At 38.4% G+C, this 25,017-nt stretch overlaps 1 protein-coding gene across 5 annotated transcripts in view; it reads left to right on the top strand.

The window, feature by feature from the left end:
- Positions 1–25,017, top strand: part of BRINP3 (BMP/retinoic acid inducible neural specific 3) — a 333,504-nt gene that overhangs the window by 234,595 nt on the left and 73,892 nt on the right. For 4 of the 5 annotated variants that reach the window (XM_050961409.1, XM_050961410.1, XM_050961411.1 and 1 more), the window contains exons 5-7: positions 7,182–7,287; positions 10,679–10,915; positions 22,198–22,242. In XM_050961409.1, coding sequence (XP_050817366.1) covers positions 7,182–7,287; positions 10,679–10,915; positions 22,198–22,242 — 388 coding nt within the window. The remainder of the gene's footprint in view (positions 1–7,181; positions 7,288–10,678; positions 10,916–22,197; positions 22,243–25,017) is intronic. The other variant, XM_050961412.1, reaches the window with a different exon arrangement.

Genomic DNA, 25,017 nt, shown 5'->3' with positions numbered 1-25,017 from the left:
CCCTGCTCTGCTCTTGTTGGCATGTCAGCAGTGTCCTGCTGCTCCTGCTTCTCCTCCTCTCCCAACAGCCTCAACTCCTGTACTGAGCATCTCCCTACTCCTGCAGACACAGGGGATAAAGTGTTCTACCCCATATACCCACCTGAGGTGATCTGACAGGAAATGGGTTTGAGATGCTCTTCACACACACATGCCTAGGATGAAATCCTGACTCCACTAAGGCCAATGACAGAACTTCCACTGACTTCAGTAAGGCCAAAATGTCACCTCTAGTCTCTGTGGTCTCAGGTAGGTTGCTTCAGCCATAGACTGGATCAATGTAGCTGAACCATAGAGACTCAGGAACCTCTCATTGCCTGTAGTGACACCATGAGGCCTGAACATTAAAAACAAAAACTCAATATGTCTTTAAAAAATGGTTTAAGCTAAACATTAACTGTTTTAAATCATAACTGTACGGCTTTTGCAGAGGGCAGAGTAAGGTGGCTTGAATGTATTTCCTTATCTTAAAATATTTGGTTCTCTTATAGAGTAATCTTAACTCCAAATTTTCTGGATTTGTAATGCTTGGTTTTGGGATAACCACAGCATCCTTATAATAGGTTTTGCTGCTGCGTTACTACTATATACTCTTAGCTATTTTTTTTTTTAATTTATGAAGTTAAGAGTAGAGAAGAGAGGGAGACATCAAACAAATCTTCTTTGGAAGCTCTACTGATGTGTTCAAATAAAGTCTTGTCAAAAAGAGAAATACCTTTTTAAAAGACCTCATCCTACTTCTATTTAAGTTAATGGCAGTTTTGCAATTGATTTCATGAAGAGAAGAAAGACTCACAATCCTGTTTGTTATGTCTTATAACAGTAGAATCTGTGATATTATAATGAGAAGGATTCTGGCTCTGCTGAGCTAGTGGTCTCCTCAGACAATAATTCCTATGATGTCATTCACGTTGCTGCTAGAAAAGACACTGAAGATGTTATATTCTTACAAGCTATATAACAGATACATTACTATGTTTTAAAATATTGCATAAAAGACCTCTAACTCTCTGGGTGATGTGGTTTGATATATGCATCCTGCTGATACATCCACATGGTTGGTTGTGTGGCAAATGCCAGTGTTTGACAGATTAGTGAGGTTTGCTTTCTTTTGAGTTATGCAGCCATTAGTGTGATTCAGGTTTCTTTTAATATACATTGTGACATTAAAAAAAGGGCAGCAGAGAAGTACCTTTCACATTGTGAAGAGTGTGAAGAAGCAGTTCCTGAAGGCAAGGCTGTCTTGTTAAAATATTGTAGAGCATGGAAGATGAGATCTCTAGTCTTTTATATACATATGGTTCTTATTCATTTGATTCTCCTTTCTAGGGTGTAATAGACCTTGCCAGGAGTTGCATCTGCACTTTCTGCAATGTGGCTGGAGTGTGGAGTTGTTGGAAGTGAGGTCCATCCTCTCAAACCATGGCTAGGGAGTGGAGCTGATGTGAAGACCTCCCTTCCCTCTCATCAGCTGATATTGGCTGAAGTAGCCACTGCAGCCCTTTTCGAATGATTGTACAGGTTACCGAGGCCCCCAGCAAACAAGAATTGCAGCACCTCTATGAAGCTGCACCAAACCTTTCCGCACCCAGCTATAACCCTTCTGTGACATACTGGATGTGCACAGCACCCACGTATGGTCACTCCGTCAGCAGACTCCCAGTGCAGCCCCTATGCAGAGCTTAAGGAGTGGGGAGGCATTTTGCACCCTGGCTGAATTTTGCCCTTTAGTAAACAGTGCTTTGTACATATATCAGAGGAACTCAAATCACTATGGGCCACGCACTTCCACTCTCACTCACACAAAGTAGCACTTTACTATGTTGTTAGTCCCATCGAATGACGTATGGAGTAAGTATGAGGGGCAGTGGCAGAATCTGGCCCTGTCTAAACATTAATTAAGCATTGTACCACCATAAGAAAGAAGTATTTTTAACAAGTAAACTGAGGCACCAAATGACTAAGTGTTATAAAATCCTGGAGCACTGACTCCCAGTTTTATTCTCTAATCAAAGCATAACTCTCCTTTGCCACAACTAGAATTGTATGTGCTGAGTTTGTTACCAGTTCCACTCATTTAAAATTCAACATGTTAAACAGTATTGGTGAATACCAAGATGGATGTGCACTTAGGTGCTTTTTCATAGATAAATGGTACTGTCTCATTTTCCTCAGGGCTGGCTTAGTTACCTTCTTGGAAGCCAAATACCTTTTTAAAGACTCTTCACACAGGATGAGATAGGGACTTGCCATGGGCAAGTAGTTAGAAATATTAGCAGCATGAATTTTAAAAAGAATCAGTAATCTCTGTATAATTTTTTTCCCTTTTGGTAGGAAAGCCTTGTTATAGGCTTAATTATCACTGACAAAAAATACACAGTTTCCTAGGGAAACACTACCTACTGATATCACAGAATTCAGTCCTGCTGCAGAGCTAGGAGGTATGTTCTCAGTGCATTTACAATCGGGTCATTATCACCATTTTTCTGAATCTTAACTGACTGAAAACGGTAGGCAGTTGTCTCGTTAATGCCAAATGTTATAGTTTATTTCTGGGAATTGAAAAACGTGCTGCCCAGGGAAATCTGTGCTGTGATAATCCTTGGAAACAAGGCACTTGAGATTAACCTGCCTGCCTCACATCAAACTGGTTTATACAACTTTAGTTCTTGTTTCTTGGGGTTTTGGGTTAATAATCAGCTTTGTTCTGTAATATTTTTATTACGTGAGCTTGTGTTCTTTGTGGACAATAGGTATGGTGTTTATAGAACAGGAGTGAAACCAAGATGCTTTTCTTTCATCTTCCATCACTTATAAATTAGTCTTGCCACTGTAGTGTGTGCTTTGCATTACACTGTATGTATTATCCTCTACTGTTTATAGCTACCTTATTCTGTTTACCTTCAGACTTAACAGTTCCTATGCATTGCGTACAATCAATTCTACATCTGAAAGACAATTACATACATTCATTTTCCCCTCCTCCACCAGCCTTGATGCAATCACTGGAATCATGCTGGCGTCATAGAAGTAAATGGCAACACTCATGCCAGTTTAGGTGGCAGTGGGACTCAAATGGATTCAGTTTGGACCATTTGCTATGCTTGTAGTCATCTTTGTCATTAAAATAACGTATAAAAAATGAACCGCTTGCACTGGGAGAAATACAGCAGTAAACAGTGGAAGTGGCTTTTGTAAATGACTATAATTTCATTTTCCTACTATTCCAATTCTTTCTCAGGATACACCCTCTGTTCAGTAGGATATGTATATTTGTAGCAGGAATTTATATAACTACATCAATTTGATCACTGTTAACAAGCACCTCTAGAGAGGTAGAATTTCAGGCAGCTTCATTATTGGCCTTTTTTCCTTATGCACAACAATGCGTGACTTACATTTTTGTTTCACAATAGAAATTGTTTGATGCCATGTTTCGCATGTGGTACCTAAGAATTCCAGGGTGAAAGGGTTTCATCAGAGGAAAGCTCTACTTTTTCAAAAGTCAAAATGACATATATATAATCAATATAATTTTGAGTGAAAGACTAGATTGTGGGCCAGATCCTCAGCTAGGGTAGAGATATAACTCCATGGGTATCAATGAAGCTACAGCAACTGAAGGTTTGGTTCTGTGACTTTAGGCACATCTCTGAGCAAAGGGTAGGGCATACACTGCATCAGCTCAGGCAGCCTGGGAAGTACTCTGACATGGAGACACATGTCCAAGTAACTTTCCTGTTTCGTGCTTGTTCCAGAGAGGAAAGAGAGTGCTACTAATTGCTGCTGGCCTATACTTGCAGCACATTAAAACACTCCCGGTGGGCCAGCTCACCGGTACTCCCCTTGCACCTATTTGCAGGTATGTAACCCAAATCACAATCTAGCCCTAATTATTTGGACACACGCACAGGGTTTGTTTTTGTTTTTCAAGTTTCATGATTGGTTATAAGCACTGAAGTTGAAGGTAATTTATGGATAACTATTTTGCCCTTCCCACTCAGACCTCAGCAAAGCAACTCCTGATGCTCCCATAATCAAGTCAGTGGTAATGCCCACCTATATTGAATTGCCTTGAATCATCCATCTGAATGACAAATGAATCTGCAAGCATAAAATGAGAGTCTGTAATGATGCTAATTACTAATCTTCCTTAGTCTGATACCTCAAGAGAGCCAAGCAGTAAATGAGAATGAATAAGCATTATACATTTGGTCACATAAATTCTACTTTTAAAGTTACATTGTAGGGTCACCTTGCCTTAAAGACAAATGGGTTCAAAACCAACAGTCTAAGAATAACACAATGTGGAAAAGGGTCTTTAAAATTATTAACCATTATATTTCAAAAAATAGAATAAATAATACAATAATCACTGTCTCCACTCTTCTAGCAGACACACGCTAGATCTACTTGAGCTAGCATAACCAGGAGTTAGGTGGGCTTGTACGCTGGTGGCTAGCTTACAACACCTATGCTATTTTTAGCATGCTAACTTGAGCAGGGTAGCATGTATCTCTGTACCCATGCAGGGAAGCACACTGCCAGCTGCAGTGCAGACATAACTGCAGAGGGTCAATGCTGCATACGTTCCCAGAGTGCTTCTAAAGACATTGAACCTGCCTCCAGACCCAACGGGCCTGAGTCTCCATTGCTCTGAGTATAAAATGGGCATAAGCAGCTAACAAATCAGAATAGCAGTGTTTTTTTATATTCACTTTGCACAGGTGCAGGGCAAAGGATAATCAAGTGCAATGCCTTTCAGAGCTAAGGGGTATGACCCACAGCCCTATCTACTTTGCAGGTGGTGGTGATTCACAGGCCACTACAGAACAATGTGTGTGTGAAGCAGCATGTAAATGTAGGGGACTACATGGTGTTTTTAAGGTTAGCAATAGGAAGATAAAGATAACTTTCTAACTTGTACCAGAGCTTTCTAAAGTACAATATTTCTCCTTCTTATAAGACTTCACCTGAACTGACAATATGTAACTGATTTATCTAATGCATTTGCTTATTTTAAGTGTGGATCTTGAAATCAAGTTCCCCAACCTCATAACTTAGGCTCCTTCTCCAAGAGATCCTAAAGTAACATAGCTGGAGGAGATTGCAAGAACAGTTCTTTGTATTACTTTTGTTCTAGCTTCTCCTTTCTCTTTCTGCCTGCTCTCAGATGGAAAGCCAATCAAACTCCAGAGCCTAGTTCAGTACTGCACCTGATATGAGATTAGAGCAGGACTTGGGTAGGGAGAGAAGGTAGCTTTACACAACCTTTTCACCTTCTCTATCTCAAAGGTGTTGGTGGCTTCTTTGGCCTCCCTGTGCAGACTAGAGAAGTTTGAGATGCTGCCCAAATTGTCAGCAGTCCCTCTGGCCTAGATTAGCATCATAGAATAACTGAAGTACAGCAGCATGATAGCTAGCCATGGCCATAACCCCAGCACACCTGCTTGCTGGGGAGCTCTTGCAGTGGGGTGGCATAGAGACAACTAACTACACCTACTGAACCTCTAACAGCAATAGAATCCCCAGAAGCTGGGAATGACAGTTTACACTGGCAGAATTGGTGTAAAGGGGCCTCAGTAATGAATTAGGCTCCATAAGAATCAGTTTATTTTTTGTTGTGTGTTGACTTTCTATTCATAGGTTAGGGACCCCAACTAAAATAAAACAATCACCATTGTAAAAAAACAAACAAACCTGAATAATACTGTTTTATTTTTGTCTTTCCATGCCTGTCATTAATTAAGAAAAGCAAAGTCCTAATTGCTGGAATTAACTCTACTAACTGCACTAATATCTAAAGAAAAAGTAGTAGGGATTGAAAACAATTTGGAAACAAAACAACCTGAACTTTTGGCTCAAATGGAAATTGCACTTCAACTTACTTTCGGTTAGAAGGAGAGTTCAACTTACTGAACAAGCTAACAGTTCTTGCGCATCAAGATGTCAGATGGAACTGAAAGTAGAAATACCCAGGGGAACAGTCTCAGCCATACTGGAAACATCACAAGAACAGTTTTCTCACAGGATTCCTATCCTCAGTTATGGATTCAAGGCTTGATTGTCAGTTTACAGTCTATCCCATAGGCAGGGGCAGGAACCATTATGCTGTCCCTGAAAAAGCTCAGGTGATCTTGGTAAAAAGTAGCGGTAAGTTACCAGCTCTTGTGTGCAAGGAGGAAATGGGGCAAATGTGACTCCTTGCCTCAAAGGGCTGCTGCTGGGTATCTAAGTTAGGTACCATCCTTTACACAGAGCAGTGCCTGAAGTCACGATCTAGCCCTTAACATAGTTTTACAAAGCTTAAAAAATATCTTCATGTTACTGCATAAAGTATGCAGAATTACTCCCTTTGTCTGAGATTCTTTTCGCAGCCATTAATTAAATAAACTTCATGTCCCCAGTCCCATCTCTTTCCTACCAGTGCCTCAGCCTCACCCCCCATCATAGAGCCCCATCTGGAATTATCATGCTTTGATCAGTTCAGCTGTGTTTTGACTCTGTAGTTAGACATCACTAGTGCCTCTGATTACAAACAGCTTGAATTTCTACAGGATACTGGCCTTATTTTAGATCATCTCCTAACTGAAAGGCATCCAACAAGTTCAGGAGCTTTTGTAAGAACACTTCATAAAAGGTAACACTAGAGTTCAAAAACCTTATTTTCTGCTAAGTTACACTGAAATAAATCAGGAGCTTATCCACTGAAGTCAGTGGAATTAGTCTTGTGTAAGGGTGGAATGAATAAGATCAGAATCAAGCCTCACATTTCTAGTGCAGAGTTTCCTACAGCTTTGTGCACTTGTGTGAGAATTAACTTTGGTGCAAGCTATAGTTTAACTTATAGTGAACTCACATTAACACTCAGTCATGAAGAAATGTAACATCCCTTAAGTTCTTGGGCTGATAAAGCTTATTGTAAGGAATCCTTTGCTATGGAAATAACACCAAAAAATTTAATAATACTGGTAAAATATTTGTAGTGATACTTTTAGCTGATAAAATGAGAGAATGTTGCATTGTCAGCATACAAAATATACAACCTGCTGATTTGGATGGGAGTTTCATTAAACAAACTCTTAACGCCGTAGCTTGTTTTGTATAATGTAGCAAATGGTTTTCCATTCTCTTGCCATTAGGTAACAGAAACCCGGACTGGTCCTCTTGGCTGCAGTAACTATGACAACCTAGATTCTGTCAGTTCTGTTCTTGTTCAGAGTCCTGAAAATAAGATTCAGTTGCAAGGTACGTAGGTGCAATTTTGTTATTTTTTTATGGAACAGGAGGATATATTTTTTTCTCTTTTTTAACCTTTGCTGTCCTCAAAAAAAAGGTCGTTTCCCTAATTTTTTGTCCAATAAGCACATTCTGGACAAAGTGAAGGAAGTGTCAGTAATTCATGTTGTGTTTGATCTAGAAACAATGTCAGTACTGATCAGAAAATAATGTAAGTCTGTTAACATTTGACAGCCTTATTTAGCAATCAGTCATGTATGCACTTTTTACCCGGCAAAAACTTCCAAAGTGTACACTGAACAGGAAATGACATTTTAGGCCCATTATTACATCCTGGCTCATATTGAGTAGTCCCAATTGAAATTGATGGGACTGTTTGAAGAGTAAATTTAGGCCACAGTTTTAAAGGTATATAGGTGCCTAAAGATGCAGATGGGCACCTGGAGCCAGATTTTCAGAAGTATTTAGTTGCCTAGTGAGATTTTCAAAAGAAAATAAACTTGTTAGGCACTTACTTGCAATTAAAATCAATGGGTGTTAGGTACCTATCTGCTTCTTCAGGTGCTTAAATATCTTTGAAAATCTGGGCCATAGTGTCTATGGCAAAAATACCCCAAAAGGTTATATGCCTAACTCCCATTAAAATCCAGGAAACTGAGGCATCTATCCTGAATAAGCACTTTTGAAAATCCCATTAGGTGCTTAAATGCTTTGAAAAATCTGCTCATGCCTAAAACCCTACATCAGCAAAGGTGGCAGAATCTAGCCATTAATCATTGCTTTTGTCAGTTACACAAGGGGTACTGTGTATAGATGTTCAGTATTATTGCAGCTAACAGACCCAACTGTAGTTGCTTTACTCATTTGAGTAGGCCCAGTCACGTGAGTGGGATTACTTGGTGCATAAAGGGATCAAGATTTGGCTCATTTTGCAAATTAAGGCTCCAGCCCTGCAAACATTTGCTGCTAATGCAATGTCTACATGTGCAAGTAGCACCCCTAATTGCCACTGAGCTGCTCAATTACTACTTGTATTAAATGTTTGCAGTATCAGGCCATAAAATGGCAAAATATACTATAAAAAGAGTTCTTCAGTTATCAAGATAAAATAATCCTGATAGTCTATCTCCCTGTTGAATATGTCCACATTCTTTTTTCTCCTACATCTGTCTGGCTAGCTGTTTATGAGGACATTAAGGACAGCATAGATTAAACATCACATGAGATTTTTAAGGCATAAAACAATTGGACATATTATGTTATTTATATGGGGGCTCGCCTCTTCCACTGTGTCTGCAGAAATAATTTGCCATTTTGGAACGGTCTTTGATCACTCACATTTGTCAATAAAATAGGTAGAAAAGTGGTTATTACGTGAATCAGAGACAGATTTGATACATGCCATTGGATTAGCTTTAAAAATCATCATGTTATAGCTGCTAAAACTGTGTTATATTTAATGTAGTCATGTTGAACAAAGGCTTGGGATTGCCTACTGAGATTTTCTTTTCACTTTGCAACTTCAAGGCTTTTCAGAAGTATGTCGATATGTTTACAATCATGCCTAAGTAACAACTGGTTTTAGCAATCACATCAGTGTTCTCAAACCATAAAGCGATATGGCTTTAAACTTGCAAAATTTTATAATATTATTATTATTTATTAATATATTAAAAACAAGGAAGATTTTCCTGTGAACTTGAACAAGCTCCTGTATAGCAGAGGCATATATAACAAATAACCTGTTAATCTATGGACTAGATTATGATACTCTTATTCACACTGAAAAGCAATTTGCTCTGCAAGTATTCCCGTTGATTCCAGTCAGACCGCTTGTGGAGTTAGATACTTAAAGTATCACAATCTGGCCCCAAAGCATTGGCAAAAGATTAATATTAATAAGGTAGCTGGCTGTATTTTATTGTTGCTGTTTAATATTGTAACTAGCATGACTGACAGCCATAACTAAATTAGAATTCAGTAATTACCATATAATCATGCTACCCATTGGCATCATGCAAATAATACTCAGTTATTATAACAGTAGATCTTAATTTCCAGTTGCAAGAATTCTGGATAATTACATATATTAAAAAAATAAATAAGATGTATTTAACTGTGAAAGTGTATATTGCACTTTCACTTTTTCAGAACAAGGGGTGGAATTTTCAAAAGCACCAAAATAGTTCGGAGCACAGGGAGATTTTTTCAAGGGCAGGGGCACTTAGCCCCACCCGCCACTGACTTTCAGTGAGAGTTTGGGGCCTAACCCCGATTTGTGCCTCTGAAAATTTACCCTACAAGTCTCATTGACCTTCAGCAGGACTTGTGCTCCTAACTCACTTAGACATTTTGAAAATCCCTTCTGAGACATACAAATCAGTTTGGTGGTAATCATTTTGGTCCTGATCTAATATCTGCTGAAGTCAACAGGAATCCTGGAATAATGGATCTGGCCCTATGGGCCCAATTCTGCAAGGTGCTGAGTGAGCCCCCTTGAGGCACTCCCAGTGAGAACTGGGTTCTCAACACTTAATAAAAACAGATAGCAAATCTTCAATTGTATTTTGTGCAACACCATAGAAATACATTTGACAGTGAATCATCATACTTATATTTTTGCAGCATACTATTAAGACACTAAACGCCTACATTAAAATGATAGGGGGGCCTCACAAGTGCTTTAACAGTCACTAACAGTAGAAGGCTGGACAGTTGAGTACATATTCCACATGTGGGAATGAAGCATAAGCATATACATTTAAAAAAAGGTGGTGGTTTTAGCTCATAGTTTCTGTTCTTCCTCATTTGTCTTCACAGCTTTGTGGACAGAAAAGGAAACAACAAAAATGTGTTAAGGATAATGTGTGACTACACTTCCCCCCCCCCCGTTTGCTTCCCTTTTCCCCCATCTTTAGTTTCTCTACATCCATTTTTCCAAAGTTTACTTTAACTGCTAATATCAGGATTGTAATTTCACTCCATTTTTTAGCTACAGAAATGCCCTTATGACTCTGGCTATTTATTTATCGATTCTTAACAATGTAAGGTTGATATAATCCATCCCTTGCACCTTTTTTTTTTTTTTTTTTTTTACTGACAGTTTCCTCAGAAGGAAAGAACTTCAGTAAACCCTCTATCTGGAGAGCACAGGTTACTAGGATTGATATTCTGCACTCAGATGGAAATAAGGAATTCATCTGAGGTTAAGCCTTGAGAGAGGAAACATACTATATAGTGGGAATGCTAGACAGATGGGTAAATTGACCTAATTAGGCCACATAGTTTCCTTCTGTATCTAAAATATTATTTTGTCAATATGATATGTAGATTGTTGAATCTGTTTGCATCAACCCTATCTCACATTTAAATGAGGTTATTCCTATTTTATTTTCCAAAGGTCTTCAGCTCATCCTGCCTGAATATCTGCAGGAGCCTTTTGTGCAGGCAGCTTTGAGTTATATCGCCTGCAATTCAGAGGGGGAGTTTATCTGCAAAGATAATGATTGCTGGTGTCAGTGTGGCCCCAAATTCCCAGAGTGCAACTGTCCTTACATGGACATTCAAGCCATGGAAGAAACCCTGCTTCGCATAAGTGAAACCTGGAATGCTTACAACAGCGAATTTGAAGAGTCAGGTGTGATCTTTTTAAATATTTGTATTTGTGTTACTGAACATCACAGAATTTCCTTAACCATGAGGGGTGAGCAGTCCCTTTGAAGCCCTTGGGACTATGTATATGCTTAAAGGTAAGCATATGCTTCAATGCTTTGCTCGATCTGTGCCTTACTCATTATAACGCCTTGATTCCTATAGGACAAATGCTACCCCAACCTCCAACAGGTGGTGGGGGCAGTGGAATTATTTTTGGATTTGGGCAGGCAGCTCAGAGAATACTTATCTCCTGTAAGTGGTGAAGCCGAGCTCCATGAGGACCCTTTCCATGGCAGTGTGAATGAATATATAGGAAGGGGAGGAGACAGATCAGAGAAGGGTCAGCATTGGCCAATTCACTGTTACATAGATTCTAAATCTTTCCTTCTGCAGCAGAAATACACTAGAACTGTAGCTGTCACTACAGCCCACCTCTGCTCTGCAGCCTAAAGTGGAAGATTCCTTTCACACTTCCTACCCCCATGCTGCTGTTGAGATCTACCATAACCAGCTGGAATATTTGGGCTGACCACTGGGGATTGGATTTGCCCCTAAATTAACATGGACTTGTAAGAATTGCTACTCCAAAAGCTTCTCTACAATCCCATGAGGACTGTTTAAATTGGACTAGTTCCATCTCATTCCTCCACCACATCCTGTGTCACACTGGCTTTTTTTCTAAACATCAGGGTTTGTTTCACACACCATTTCCCTCCTTCTCATCCCCAGGACTTCCAGTCCCATAGAGAATGGAAACTGCAGGTAAAATTGGCTTCTGAACAACTGTTTTCACAACTCATTCACTCAGTATTATCAGGAACAGATGTCTAGCCAGCTGGCAGAAAAAGGAAGGAGAGCTCGGGGAAAAAAATATCAGGCAGAAAAATAGAAGTGAAGGGATGTGAGGGAGGAGTAGAGAAAAGTGGAAATTGTAGAATGAAATAAAATGTATGGCAGACAGGAAAGATATAGTCTGGGGGTGACAGTACTGAGAGAGAAAAAAGGCAATGTAAGAACTGGAAACTAGGGGAGAAAAAGACTCAACACTAAAATGCTTGAGTATAAGTGGAAGGGGAGAAATTTATAAGTACTATGTTTTTTATATTCATTCTTGTAATTTCTCTCTGCCCAATCAAAATTAATTGAGGCTGGGGAATTCAAAGAAGCCTAAAGCTGTTAATCATCCAACTCCCACTGACTTTCAATGGGATTTGGATGCCTAATTCTCTTAGGCTCCTTTGAAAATGACAGCTCAAGGCCCTAGCACTAGTCCTGCTCCTGAAATGAGGATGTGGACCACGAAGTTCTGAGAGGATGCCATGAATCAATCATTGTTTAAAAAATTCATATATTGTTTGTTGTTTTTTATAAAGCATCCTTCTTTGAAATTGCTCCATTTTGACATCTTTGTACATTTCTGAAATCACACCTTCACTCAGAACATTATACATCAGCACAATTACATTGTAGGTACTGACAAGCTGTAGTTTTGCCTACCCATATATTGTCCTGTTTGAATGGGAGGTGATATTGGTTAGCGATTCAAGAATGACAGATGAAGCTACCTGGTAACAAGAAGTGCCTTGATGTATTTCTGTCTGAAAATATTTTCCTTTGAGCTGCATTTTATGTATAGATGACTGTACTTCTTTGAGTGTCCGCTCTTGGGACATGTGCTGACATACGCCAATGAATGATGGAGCCTTCTACTAGTACTGTCTGTTAGAGTTCTTGTGCATCCCATTTTGCCTCTCCCCTCAGTGCTCTAGCATGTTAGTTTAATATTAAGTGTTTGTAGTTAGACAGTTATAGTTACTGTTGATAGCGGATCCAAAAAGCAAGAAGTATGGGTTCAAGAGATGCACTCTATGTCTTGTTGCCTTCCCAACACTGGACACTCCCACTCTCTGTCTGAAGTGCTTTGGAGAAGAGCTTTCTCCTTCTGGCTGCAGAAACTTCACAGCACAAGCTAGAAACAAGGGGTAAAATAGCCTTCAGTCCCTCCTACAGGAAGCCTCATCAGTTAAATCTTCCAGGTCAGAGATTTCTAAGGCTCCAGACAAAATGGATAAAAGGCTTGAATCAGCTCCAGTACCCTACAGTTCCAGGAAGCCTTCTATTCTAAACTATCAGGATCTAGCTCTAAAGACTGGGCACTCTCTGATTAAACCCACAGATCTAATTCCTACAAGAGAACAAGTCCATGATGGAAACATGTCTGGACAATTACCAATCTGTGACTGAAACTCCAGAGCCAAAGATCCAGAGATCTGAAGAAGGGGAAAAAAAAGTCAAAACAAAACACTTGTCAGTACCTGGGGCCACACCCTATACTGTGGACTCAAGTCTCTTGGACCATGAACATGCAGAGCTGAAGAAGGGATTGGAGTCATAAAGATATGGGGTCATCTGACCATTCTTTTATGTCAGTTGTTGGATCTGAATACTACCCCGGCACCAATACTGTCTGTTGTTATAACTGCACAATTTCACTCCAAACTGCACTCCTCAGATTCTGTTGGATCTTTACAGAGACAAGGAAAGAGACGCATGGATAATGAAGCCTGCAGTGTCTCTTCCTGCTCACAAGAAACAAAAGGTAGATAACTTCACCACCTGGATTGTTGCTTATGCTTCCCCTCCACCCTGCCCCGAAGACCTACTTTCTCTCATAGGAGAGTTGTATCACCTATTTTGTAGATCCCCACATCAGTGGTATCTCCAATTGTCTCCTTGTTGGATCTGGGATACTTAAAACATGTCCCACTAGCTGAAATTTGTAGAGATCAGTGTACAGATCTATGCATGCTTTAATAAGCATTATGTGATAGATATCTAAACTGGATCAGCTGCCCATTTTGGCAGATCAGTTCTTCAATCCTTATTTAAATTAAGGCTTTTTATCCCCCCATCCTACTCTGATTACTGTTGACTAAACCTTCCCAAGTGTGGGAATATGCAGAGGATGCTCGAAGAAGAACTAAAGGTTATTTACTTGTTCTTTGAGATGAACTTTGCATATCCACCGTTCCAACCCTTCTTCCCTTCTAAGGAGCACTAGTGTCATTAATGGTGGAAAGCACTGAGGTACATTAATGGTGGGAAGAACTGAGATGACAACTGCTGCAATGCTCCCTTTTATAGCCCCATCCTGAGAATGTGCTGGAGTGATAAGGGGAGTGGTGAGAGGGGGGCCTCACAAGTGCTTTAACAGTCACTAACAGTAGAAGGCTGGACAGTTGAGTACATATTCCACATGTGGGAATATCCAGAGTCTATCTCAAAGAACCTCAGTTACAAGTAAGTAACATCCCTTTTTGTTTGTCTCAGAGTGTAAATGTGTTAAGCTGCTACATATCATATCTCTTATGGTACCATGTTGATTTTGCTGCTGAATATTTAGGTCAATGACAAGTTTCCCAGTAAAAATAATGGTCTTTCCATGGCCTCTATGGTATTGCAAATTTTCTTTTGTTGCTGCATTTTATACAAACAGTATTATTTATACTACAATAGCACCTAGAAGCCTCACTCATGGACTGGGACTCCATTGTTCTAGGTTCTGTACAAAGACTGTTCTTGCCCCCAAAAGAGCTTACTATCTAAACACATCTTCTCCCTTTGTTGAGAAAATAGAGTGACTTCATTTAATAAGGCAGAGATGCATCAATGTGGTTATGAATAGATACTTTCCCCTGGATATTAACCAACAGGAATGTTTTGGTTAGTTATTTATCAGGTGTCTATTTTAATACATAATGCCAATGAGAATTACTGAACATCAATGGGCAGTATCCATCTAAAAATACATGTGGTATTCTAGGGGGAGGGCAACCCCTTACACCAGGCCAGAGGAATATTGGATAGAAAGACAGCTAAAACTTAGTTTCAGCTCTACTCCATGGAGTTTATTGGTGTTACTAGAGAGATAAAGACAGCATGTTTAAATGAGATCCTTGAGTCACACACAGTTAAGTTTCACTGCAGCAGTAACAGCTTTGGGCAGCCCACCATGAAGGAGAAGATCATTTCCCTAAACAACATGGATATAAAACCTGTTTTTCCTATGAACTGAGCAATACACAATTCAAAAATACCCAGAGCTCAATAGCACCTTCCTTCCCAACAGATGCAATCAGTGCCATCTCTCAGCTAAGGGAGAGCTTGGCTGAAGTCTGAAAGTAGATGAAGAGCAATTCACTGAAGCTATGTCCAGGAAATACTGAATGAGGGGAGAGGGATGTCATTTTGAACAGCTCAGCACCTCTATAACCCTTATATCACCATCCATCATTGAGGGAATCTGGCCAGATATTATTCAAACAGTCTACAGCTTTAGTATTCACCTGGACTTTTCACCGCTTATGTATAGTCAAAGCAATGGCTGCAAATATACCCCTTTTTAATCCCCATCAAATTCAGACTTAGCCACAGATTTGTGATGTTTAGCCTTGTAGTTTTCAGCATCTAGGAAAGAGATTACTAAACGTATCAATAGGGCAAGAAAGAAGTAAAATCCACTCACAGTGTGCTCTCAGGGTTCAGTGAACATAATGTCAAGGGAAAAATTGCTAATACTGGAGCCCTACATTTATAAAAAAATGGCAATTCAACTATATTTAAAATCATGGTATTGATCTGAATGTCAGTTTAACATTAACACAGCATGTTGGTAATTATTACTAGGTTTATTCCTTAAACAATATGAGAGTAGATAAATTATTAATAGGAATTCCATTAAACCATTTCCCTCGACCTCTCACACGCCCTTATCTCTTGAATTTATTTCAATAAGTGTAGACAATATAGTGCGATATGAGTGTCTAAATCCCTTAGGCAATATTTGAAAATCTCTGCCTTACATTTTTAGAATATTTTGTATATAGACATACCTTGAAAGCAAGGACAACATAGGTGACAAATGTTGTCCATCATTTGGTACTGTTCTGAATTAGGGGGAGAGGGGGGGAATGACAATGTTTGACAGAAGATAGTGGAGTTTCTGTGAGGAATGACAAAATCTGCATAAATCTTATTACTTTTTGAAAAGTACTTCCAAGAGGAATTTCACTTAATGTCAACTTTCTATTAAAACCAATAATTATGAGACATTACGAATGCTTTGGATATTCTGCAATATAGGAGATATTATTTAATGCATGTTAATAGCATATTTCAGGAAAAACTGTCAAAAATGTCATTTTAAACAGCTCACATTTAATTTCCCTACAGCAAATAAGGGAAATTCCTGTAAACCTTCCTCAGGCCAACATCCCATTTTAATGGATTTAAGGACATAAAGAGGGTGCAGAGGCCTTTTATTTTCTTTTCCTAATGAGCCCAGACTCTAAATAGACAAGACAGTGATGATGGTAGGGGAAATAACTTGTCCAAGGTCATACAGCATATTATTATTGAATTAAAGACTTATGCTCCTTTCAGTCACAGCCCAATGCACTACCCCTATGCTGGTTTTCTGTACACAAAACAGATTTCATCCAGTGTTATTTATGTAACTCAAATCCAGGTAAACATGAGTACGTGAGTTTACTAGTTTTCTAACTCTCCTGCTTTCCACTCCACTTTAGTTTAAATATATAACAAGCGTGTCATCAAACAGAGAAACTCTGCCTCAGATAACAGATCTGTAATTGCTGTTGAGTTCAACGAGGGTCACGCACATGTATCCATGGCTGGAATTCATCCTAAAGAATAAGACTGCAAACATTCTATTTAAGACTACTTGTCTGCTGTCAGTGTTCTTTCTCCTTTGTCTGTTTCAGATAAAACAATTAAAGGGTAGATTTGTATATTTTCAAAGGCATAAAATACCAGTTCAGTGCCTAACTACCATTTGTGCCTTTGAAAGTCTCCTTCTGGATTTCTAGTACTAATGGATTTTAAAAAACAAAACAACAACAACAAAAAACCTCAAAATGGTTCTCTTAGCTCCACTGCTCCCTAAGAAAAGGCGAGCTTATAAAGTTTTCTCCTAGATAGAATTTTAAGGTCTGAGTTACCTAAATGTATATGCCAGAATTTAAGTACAGTTGAAAGTCAAATTTGTAGATACATACTGAAGTGGCACATGCATATAGCCAGTTATTGTGTATATCTAACAAACTCTTGCAGACACAGATAACAGATTGGTGCATGCAATCATGTTAAATGCACACCAAATTAGGACACCATTTTTGGAAAAAATCAGGTGTCTTATGCCAGGTTGTCATAAACAGATAGCTAAGGGTTAATGTCTCTTTCACCTGAAGCACCTGACCAGAGGACCAATCAGGAAACCGGATTTTTTCAACTCTGGGTGGAGGGAATTTAGTCTCTGAGTCTTTGTTTTCTGCCTGCCTGCTTTCTCTGAGCTTTGGAGAAGTAGTTCTACTTTCTAATCTTCTGTTTCTAAGTGTAAGGACAAAGAGATCAGATAGTAAGTTATATGGTTTCTTTTCTTTGGTATTTGCATGAATATAAGTGCTGGAGTGCTTTGATTTGTATTCTTTTTGAATAAGGCTGTTTATTCAATATTCTTTTAAGCAATTGACCCTGTATTGTATCATCTTAATACAGAGAGACATTTGGATGTATTTTTCTTTCTTTTTATATAAAGCTTTCCTTTAAGACCTGTTGGAGTTTTTCTTTACTTCAGGGAAATTGAGTCTGTACTCACCAGGGAATTGGTGGAAGGAAGAAATCAAGGGGAGATCTGTGTGTTGGATTGCTAGCCTGATTTTGCATTCCCTCTGGGAGAATAGGAAAGTACTTTTGGTTTTCAGGATTGGGAACAGAGAGGGGGAGTCTCTCTGTGTAGTTTCACAGAGCTTGTGTCTGTGTATCTCTCCAGGAGCACCTGGAGGGGGGAAGGGAAAAAGGATTATTTCCCTTTGTTGTGAGACTCAAGGGATTTGGGTCTTGGGGTCCCCAGGGAAGGTTTTTCAGAGGGACCAGAGTGCCCCAAAACGCTCTAATTTTTTGGGTGGTGGCAGCAGGTACCAGGTCCAGGCTGGTGGCTAAGCTTAGAGGTTTTCATGCTAACCCCCATATTTTGGACGCTAAGGTCCAAATCTGGGACTAAGGTTATGTCACAGGTAGGTACCTCTGAGCTATGGATTGTTTTTCCATGAACAATTCATAGCTAGCAGCAATTTTTCCCTAGGACAGTGGTAATTAATAAAGATTTGGTAGGCTAACAAAATTCAATACGAAATGTCTTTTAACACACTCTTTTCTGACATCTTACAAGAACTCAAATCCCATTTTGGGCAATGAACATTTCCAGTAGTGTATTACTTTTCTCACAATGTCCTTGGCTGGCTTTATCATTGCAGTTTCCCTCCAGAAACTCAAAACACAGTTAGTTCTTTGAGTTTCATGTAACCTCTTAATATCAGAAAACATATTGTGTTTTCACCCAAAGAACTGACAGCTATTTTGAATTGTTTACTCTAAGCCATCTGCTTATTCCTTGTTATATCTTATACACACAGCCATGTCTTCTGGCCTTCAGACTTCGCTACCACCCTTGCAAGATGAGCAGCTGTTTTCTTATCAAAAATTCATGCTGAAACTGTTCATCCTAAATTCTTAGTGCATTTCATTAGTGTTTCAAGGACCTTGGCTGAATTCATGTTTAAGCATGATACTCCATGAGAGGAATGTTCTAAGAAGCTGTTTTTTAACAATGGCATAAAGAGAGTGCTTTTCGTCAAAACAAATCCATTTTTCATTTACCCCATTTTTATGTACAATAAATTGTGCCTACTTTGACATATATAATGCCTCTGAAGTTATGCCAGCTACAAATGGGTTTAAAAATTTCCAGTATCACCTGTACTTATAACAACATTTGGGAAAGCACTTAAGCACACACATAATTTTCAGCACAGGACCTATCCCTTTGAAAGCCTAAACCCATGATCACGGGGGCAGGAGCTATCTATCTATATTTGTACAGTACTTAGTGGAAGAAATATCCTTATCAAGATGTATTTTATTAATAACAATAACTTAAGATAAGTTTGAGTGTTGCCTAAGCAGAAATTGTCTATAGTACCACTGAACTGTACAATACCTAGCAATATCCCATATAAATAGCTTCAAACCACTGAGCACTTACATGAAAAAAAAGTGTTACCAAAAGATAGTAACAATTTTTCACAAAATTCACAGAAATAAAAGAAACATACTGATACTACTTCTTAGCGTATGTGCAATGTGTGTCAGGTGGCACATGACCAGATTCATCACTGAATCTGGTCTGCTGATTGGATCATTAGCTTCCCTGGCCCAGGACTGGTACTGACAGGGAGCATAACATGAATGCTGATGCATGTGGGCTGCTCAGTGGCATTTAAATGTGGTTGCTAGGATAGCAAGGGATTAGACGCAATGACTCATGAGCTCCCTTCCAGTCCTGGCTTCTTAAAAGAAAATTACATTGACTATTGTAAATTAATTGTTGACACAGCAATACATGTTTTAAAATAATAATAATAAAAAGGAAGACTGTTTTAAAAGAAGCAAATATGAAGATGTGGATTGCAGGATTATTAAGACTATTTATGAAAATTGTGACATCTCATCAAATTAATGCCATTTTCATAATCAGGTTTTAAGTTATTTATAACTCCTGAAAACCTGAAAATAAAATCTCTTTCCATCCTGATATTTTATTTTCATCCTGTGCACATGCACAGAATGCTTACTCCCTATTTATTTTTTCTTTCCTTGAACGTGAGGCTGTTGGTGTTGAAATTCCCCCTTAAGAGGCAAATGTCATTTGGTGTGTTTGTTTTGAAAAGAATGTGGGGGAAAAGAAAGGGCAAGAAGCCTATAAAGAATTCTAGAGACTTAGCTAAGAGATCAAATGTTAAAAGCACATTGTTGAATGCAATCCTTTTCTGATTCTATGCATTCATTAGAAATATAGAAGAGCTGCATTTTACTGTTTATAAAAGATACCACAAGTCATATTTTCAAAGCCACTATGAAAAAGGCCAGCGCAAAACGTTTCCCATGCAAACATACTATAACTCTCAAGATACTCTAGACAGAAGTAGCACAGTGCATAGACTTTGAATAGATAGCTTACTACTCAGCTTGGACTCAAGTGATCAGGCAAAGCCAGTGCTAAAACATGCTTAAATGAGCATGTGGTGAGTAGTCTCACTGAATTAATTGAGATGATGTGTGTGCTACATGTTAAGCATTTGCTTAAATGGATCAAGGCCACAGTGTCTTGCAGGTATGTGCCCATTAAAGCGTGTATTGTTTGTCCTCACAAATTTGTGGTTCTGCACAAATTTAGAGGCCAGATTGTGGCCTTTTCGTAAATTTGGCCCTTTATAACTTAGAAAGGTGAACCTTTGAAATCTTCTATTGGAATGAACAAAACTGGGAATGAAACTAAAGACAATTCTGTGGACAACAATTTCCCTGAAAGAGCGTGCAAACACTTCAAGAGCAAACATGCAACTTTTAAAGTTTGCTCTCTGTAAATACTCTTATATTACTCTTGAAAATGTGCTTGGCACAGATGTTTGTGAAAGGAAAACTCAGCATCTGCAGAAAGCAAAACAAAAAGGGCATGAACATTGCTAAAATCAACTGATTTTAAAATTTGAATAAATCTTTGCTGAAAATGTTCATTATGAGCCCAGCCTCCATCATAGCTGTGATTGAAATATATTATTATAACTGCATTGCTTTTTATGTTATTTCTTTAAGTCCCTTGAGTCAGTGGATTTAAGCTGCATAAAGAATATCTGAAACAGTGCATAATTCCTTAATAACTGCTGAATTTCCTGTTGCTGAATAGTGATGAGTTTTGTAAATAGTGATACATAATCATCAGAAGAAATGAAAACATTGAAAGATTTATCTGAAATGTAGGGCTAGATCCTTGGTTGATGTAAATCAGCATAACTCCCCTGAAGTCAATGAAGTTATTCTGATTTACACCAACCAACAATCTATCCTGAAATTATATATATTTTTTCAAGTCTTTGTGTAGATTGAATTATTAACACTCTCTTCCTGGAAGCATCTTGTCTAAAAGAATGGGATTTAAAGGACAAAAGGAAATTCATTAAGAGACTCTAGTAGAAGGGGCAATCTACTTATTATTGAATTAAATGTCAATAAAGTTAAAGTTCATGTAACTTTCATTTTTGTGGACAGTGTTTGCATCTTGAACAATCTCACTTCATGAACAATCTACATAAATCAACAGAAGAGATTAGCTCTGATGTGTCTGGTCCTATTTTTCAGAGGACAATTTAAGGAATTATCTATTAATAGTATGGTGAACTTGTCTACTGTATTTTGGGAACAACAAAATTCCACACTATTTTCAGAAACCATCTTGGATGTGCTGTTTCACCTAACATGAACATGAAAGCTTTCAGGGGTTGATTCTCAAAAGCTCTGGTGGTAGTTAGGTGCTGAGCACTCACTGAACCATAATGTATACTTCCAAGCAGCATGGTTCACAAAATTATACTATAATAATTTAAAGCACTTATTTCTACAGTCTCGTAGAGATTTGTCATTAAGCTAGTTACAATGATAAAGTAGTTGCTAAAATCATAGTAATAATAAATGAGTGCTTTAATGTATAAAAAGCAAATATAGGATCAGCCTTGTTGGTGACCACCAGGAAAGCAGGTGATTCACTCTCTCAAACTGAGAGAAAGGTGTTTTGTTGTTGACTCTTTTCACAACAAAGGAGGTTCTGGGGGAAATGGTAAAATAACAACATGCTTATGTTTAGTGGAGTGAGATTTGTGCTAAGGCTCACTTTCAGTAGGCAAATCCCTGCTTTTTCTATACAGCTTCTTATCCCACCCTCATCTCTGTAGTATTTCAGCTTCTTCCAGTAGTGCATTTTCAATGTGACTAACACAACCTGTTGTTCTCCCATCCTCTCCATTAAGCAAGCATTTTTAAGTGTGATTACTATGTCAGATGTTTGTTGATGGATGACTCTAGCGAAGTTTCAGCAAGTTTAAATTTGGTCCTTAATGTTTAGCTGTAAGTACTCGTCTATTTAATAGAAAAATCCAGTACAATTTTGTTTTTCTTTTACTTTAAGACTACCCTCACACTCAATAAGCTATTGATATTTGCTGTTTCCTTGGGTGTAGTTTACTCTGAAAATTATCTCTGTAGAAATGGGCACCAGGGGATTCCATTTGTATTGCCTCAGTAGCTCCAAATTCAAATTAGCTCAATTTATATTTTCTTTTGTTTTCCCCCCAGTTGCCAAGAATTCAGAGTCTACCTGCAATGTGGACACCAGCTTAGGTTTGTTATTTCTCCCATATCATCACAGGTGATAGAGACCCTACATTCCAAATTATGCCCACAGTTGCTCACATTCAGCCTCATTCTCTTTAATTTGTAGCAGTCATGCTTTATTTATTTTCAGATTACCTTTAGCTAGCAACTAGTTTAAAATTACCTTGATATTTTCAATATTTCCTGTGCTTCCCTTAGCAATGAGAAAGAATATTTAGGATGACATCTGAAGGTAGCTGACAAGTTTAAACTGTGCCATTGTACAGTATGTCCTCATTTGCACTTGTTCCATCTATTAAAAAGTACAGGGGTTGTAGAAGCATTACTGAGGGCATAATTTAGAGACAGCGGGGTTGCACAGATGTTCCTATGGGTACATTTTTATGGACTTTCTATTGTGCTGATGCAAAGGAAGGAAAGTGCCCAGCTTGGCTTTCAGATCACAGGCTGAGTTTGCAGGGCAAATAGCTAGAACTAAATGTATCTCCTTGTACACTGAGCAAATTTGATCTGGAAACAGTAAGACAATGCATTTGGAATCCCACAACACCCTTTGCAAAGAAACACTTTTCTCAATAGAAGTGCTTTTGTATCGTAGTTGACGATCCATTACTGGTTTTTCAAGTACTACATTTTAACTGGGAGAGAAGATGCTGCATAAACTTAATAAATCAAACTTAAAATTAAGACTGGAGTGTGAACGACTCCTTTAATCTATAAAGAACACAGATTTAACTTTGTGCCATGATAAGTTATGTTGTTATTGATTCAGAAGGGAGAAAGAATGTGTCTGTGAAAGATCCATGCAATCTCACTGTATATAGGAGGTGGGATCATTCACCCAGCGCCCACTGCCTCTTCTCTGACCAAAACAGACCCAATTGCTAAATCAGGATTGGAAGCCAATTGCTATGCCAAGTGACTCTCATTCCAAATCTTAATTGAAAGACTCATTGTGAACAGTCTGAGCTGAATCAGTGGCAGCAGAAGTTCCTTGTTAAACATTGTGAATAAAGACATTAGTCAATATGGTTCAATCCATTTGCCTCAGAGCTATATAGCAGTGGTTCTTTTAAGATGGGGCTTAGAGCTTCAGCCTCCAGAAAAAAAAAAGCTTCAAGCCTCCTGTATTCTTAATATAATTATTGTTTACTCTGTTATCTTGCAGAGGTGTTAATTTGCCTCCCAGTAATTAACTTCCCCATGTGGTTGTCAGGCAATTTAATCAATAGTAAGAACAGATATACCCAGATATCATTGCTTCTGTGACCAATATTCTCCCCTCACCCCTGTGGAGGTGTCAGTGTTTTAATAAAGTGAACAGGTGCAATGTACAGAATTTCTTCAGAGCCAATTTCTAAATTGTTCATCTCATATTCCAAAAGTGAAAGGACAGCCAATCAGACTCCGACAACATAATTGCCTCATTTTCAACCCTAAAAGCATTATGTGCCTCCTGCTAGTTTAGCACCTGGCAAATCTACTTAAAGTTATGCAAGATGTTGTTTGCTCAGATAACGCTTAAAGTATGATGACATTGTAATGAAGGAGAAGGAGAAGGTTTCATCTAGTATGAATCTATATTAGTCCTGTACATGATGGACATAAGTAGTTGTGGGGTTTTTTTGAAAGCTGGTAACAAATCTCCCTCTTGGGACAATCTTAATCCATTCTGGAAGCCTTGAACTCAATATTACAAGAGATGTCATTCTTGTCTTCTCTTTCCTCTTTATGGAGATTGTCTCTGGTGATTTGTCATTTCTTAATCATTTGTAATGTATATACAATACTTCTTTCAAGAAGTACTCTCATTTTTGTTTTTTTTACTTTTTTCCCTTCTGTAATTTCTCCTTCCTTTTATTGAACTATAGTTCTGGGACAAGTCTTTCATTTGTTTGCCTTGTCTAATTTAGGCCCAAATCCCAAAAGTCAGCCAACATGGTGCCCCCTGTAGGATCAGGGCCTTAGGTTTTAATTTGTTGGAAGCAGCAGTGGTTATGCTTATGTTTCTGGTTTTTAAGTATTATGTTAAGACTAACAGCTTTAGGGAAATTATATTTTTGATGATATTAACTAGAGCTGGGCAAAAATAACAACCAACCACCCCCTACCCTACCCCCAAATTCATATCCCGCGATAAATTCTGATATTTTCACATTTGCTTTCATTCCAAATTGGGACAAAAAAGTCAAGACAGATTTGTCATAGAATGAAGAGTTCTTAAAAAAATTCCGATTTGGAAGTGTTGAAACATTTAATTTTTGATATTGCTCATCAAAATTAAACACACATTCCCAAACAACTTCCCTAGGCAATTTATTCCAGTGCTTAACCACTCTGACAGTTAAGAAGTTTTTCCTAATGTCCAACCTAACCCTCTCTTGCTGCAATTTAAGCCCATTGCTTCTTGTCCTATCCTCAGAGGTTGAGAAAAACAATTTTTTGCCCTCCTCCTTGTAATAACCTGTTACATACTTGAAAATTGTTATCATATCCCCTCTCAGTCTTCTCTTTTTCCAGACTAAACAAAACCAGTTTTTTCAATCTTCCCTCACGGGTCATGTTTTCTAGACCTTTAATCATTTTTGTTGCTCTTCTCTGTACTCTCGCCAATTTGTCCACATCCTTCCTGAAATGTGGTGCCCAGAACTGGACAAAATACTCCAGTTGAGGCCTACTCAGTGTAGAGTAGAGCAGAAAATTACTTCTCGTGTCTTGCTTACAACGATCCTGCTAATACATCCCCGAATGATGTTCCCTTTTTTGCAACAGCATTACACT

This window comes from Gopherus flavomarginatus, chromosome 7 (genome assembly GCF_025201925.1).
Source record: "Gopherus flavomarginatus isolate rGopFla2 chromosome 7, rGopFla2.mat.asm, whole genome shotgun sequence".
NCBI classification, from domain to species: domain Eukaryota; kingdom Metazoa; phylum Chordata; order Testudines; family Testudinidae; genus Gopherus; species Gopherus flavomarginatus.
Note: the sequence above shows the minus strand (reverse complement) of the source record. Positions and strands in the feature narration are given on the sequence as shown.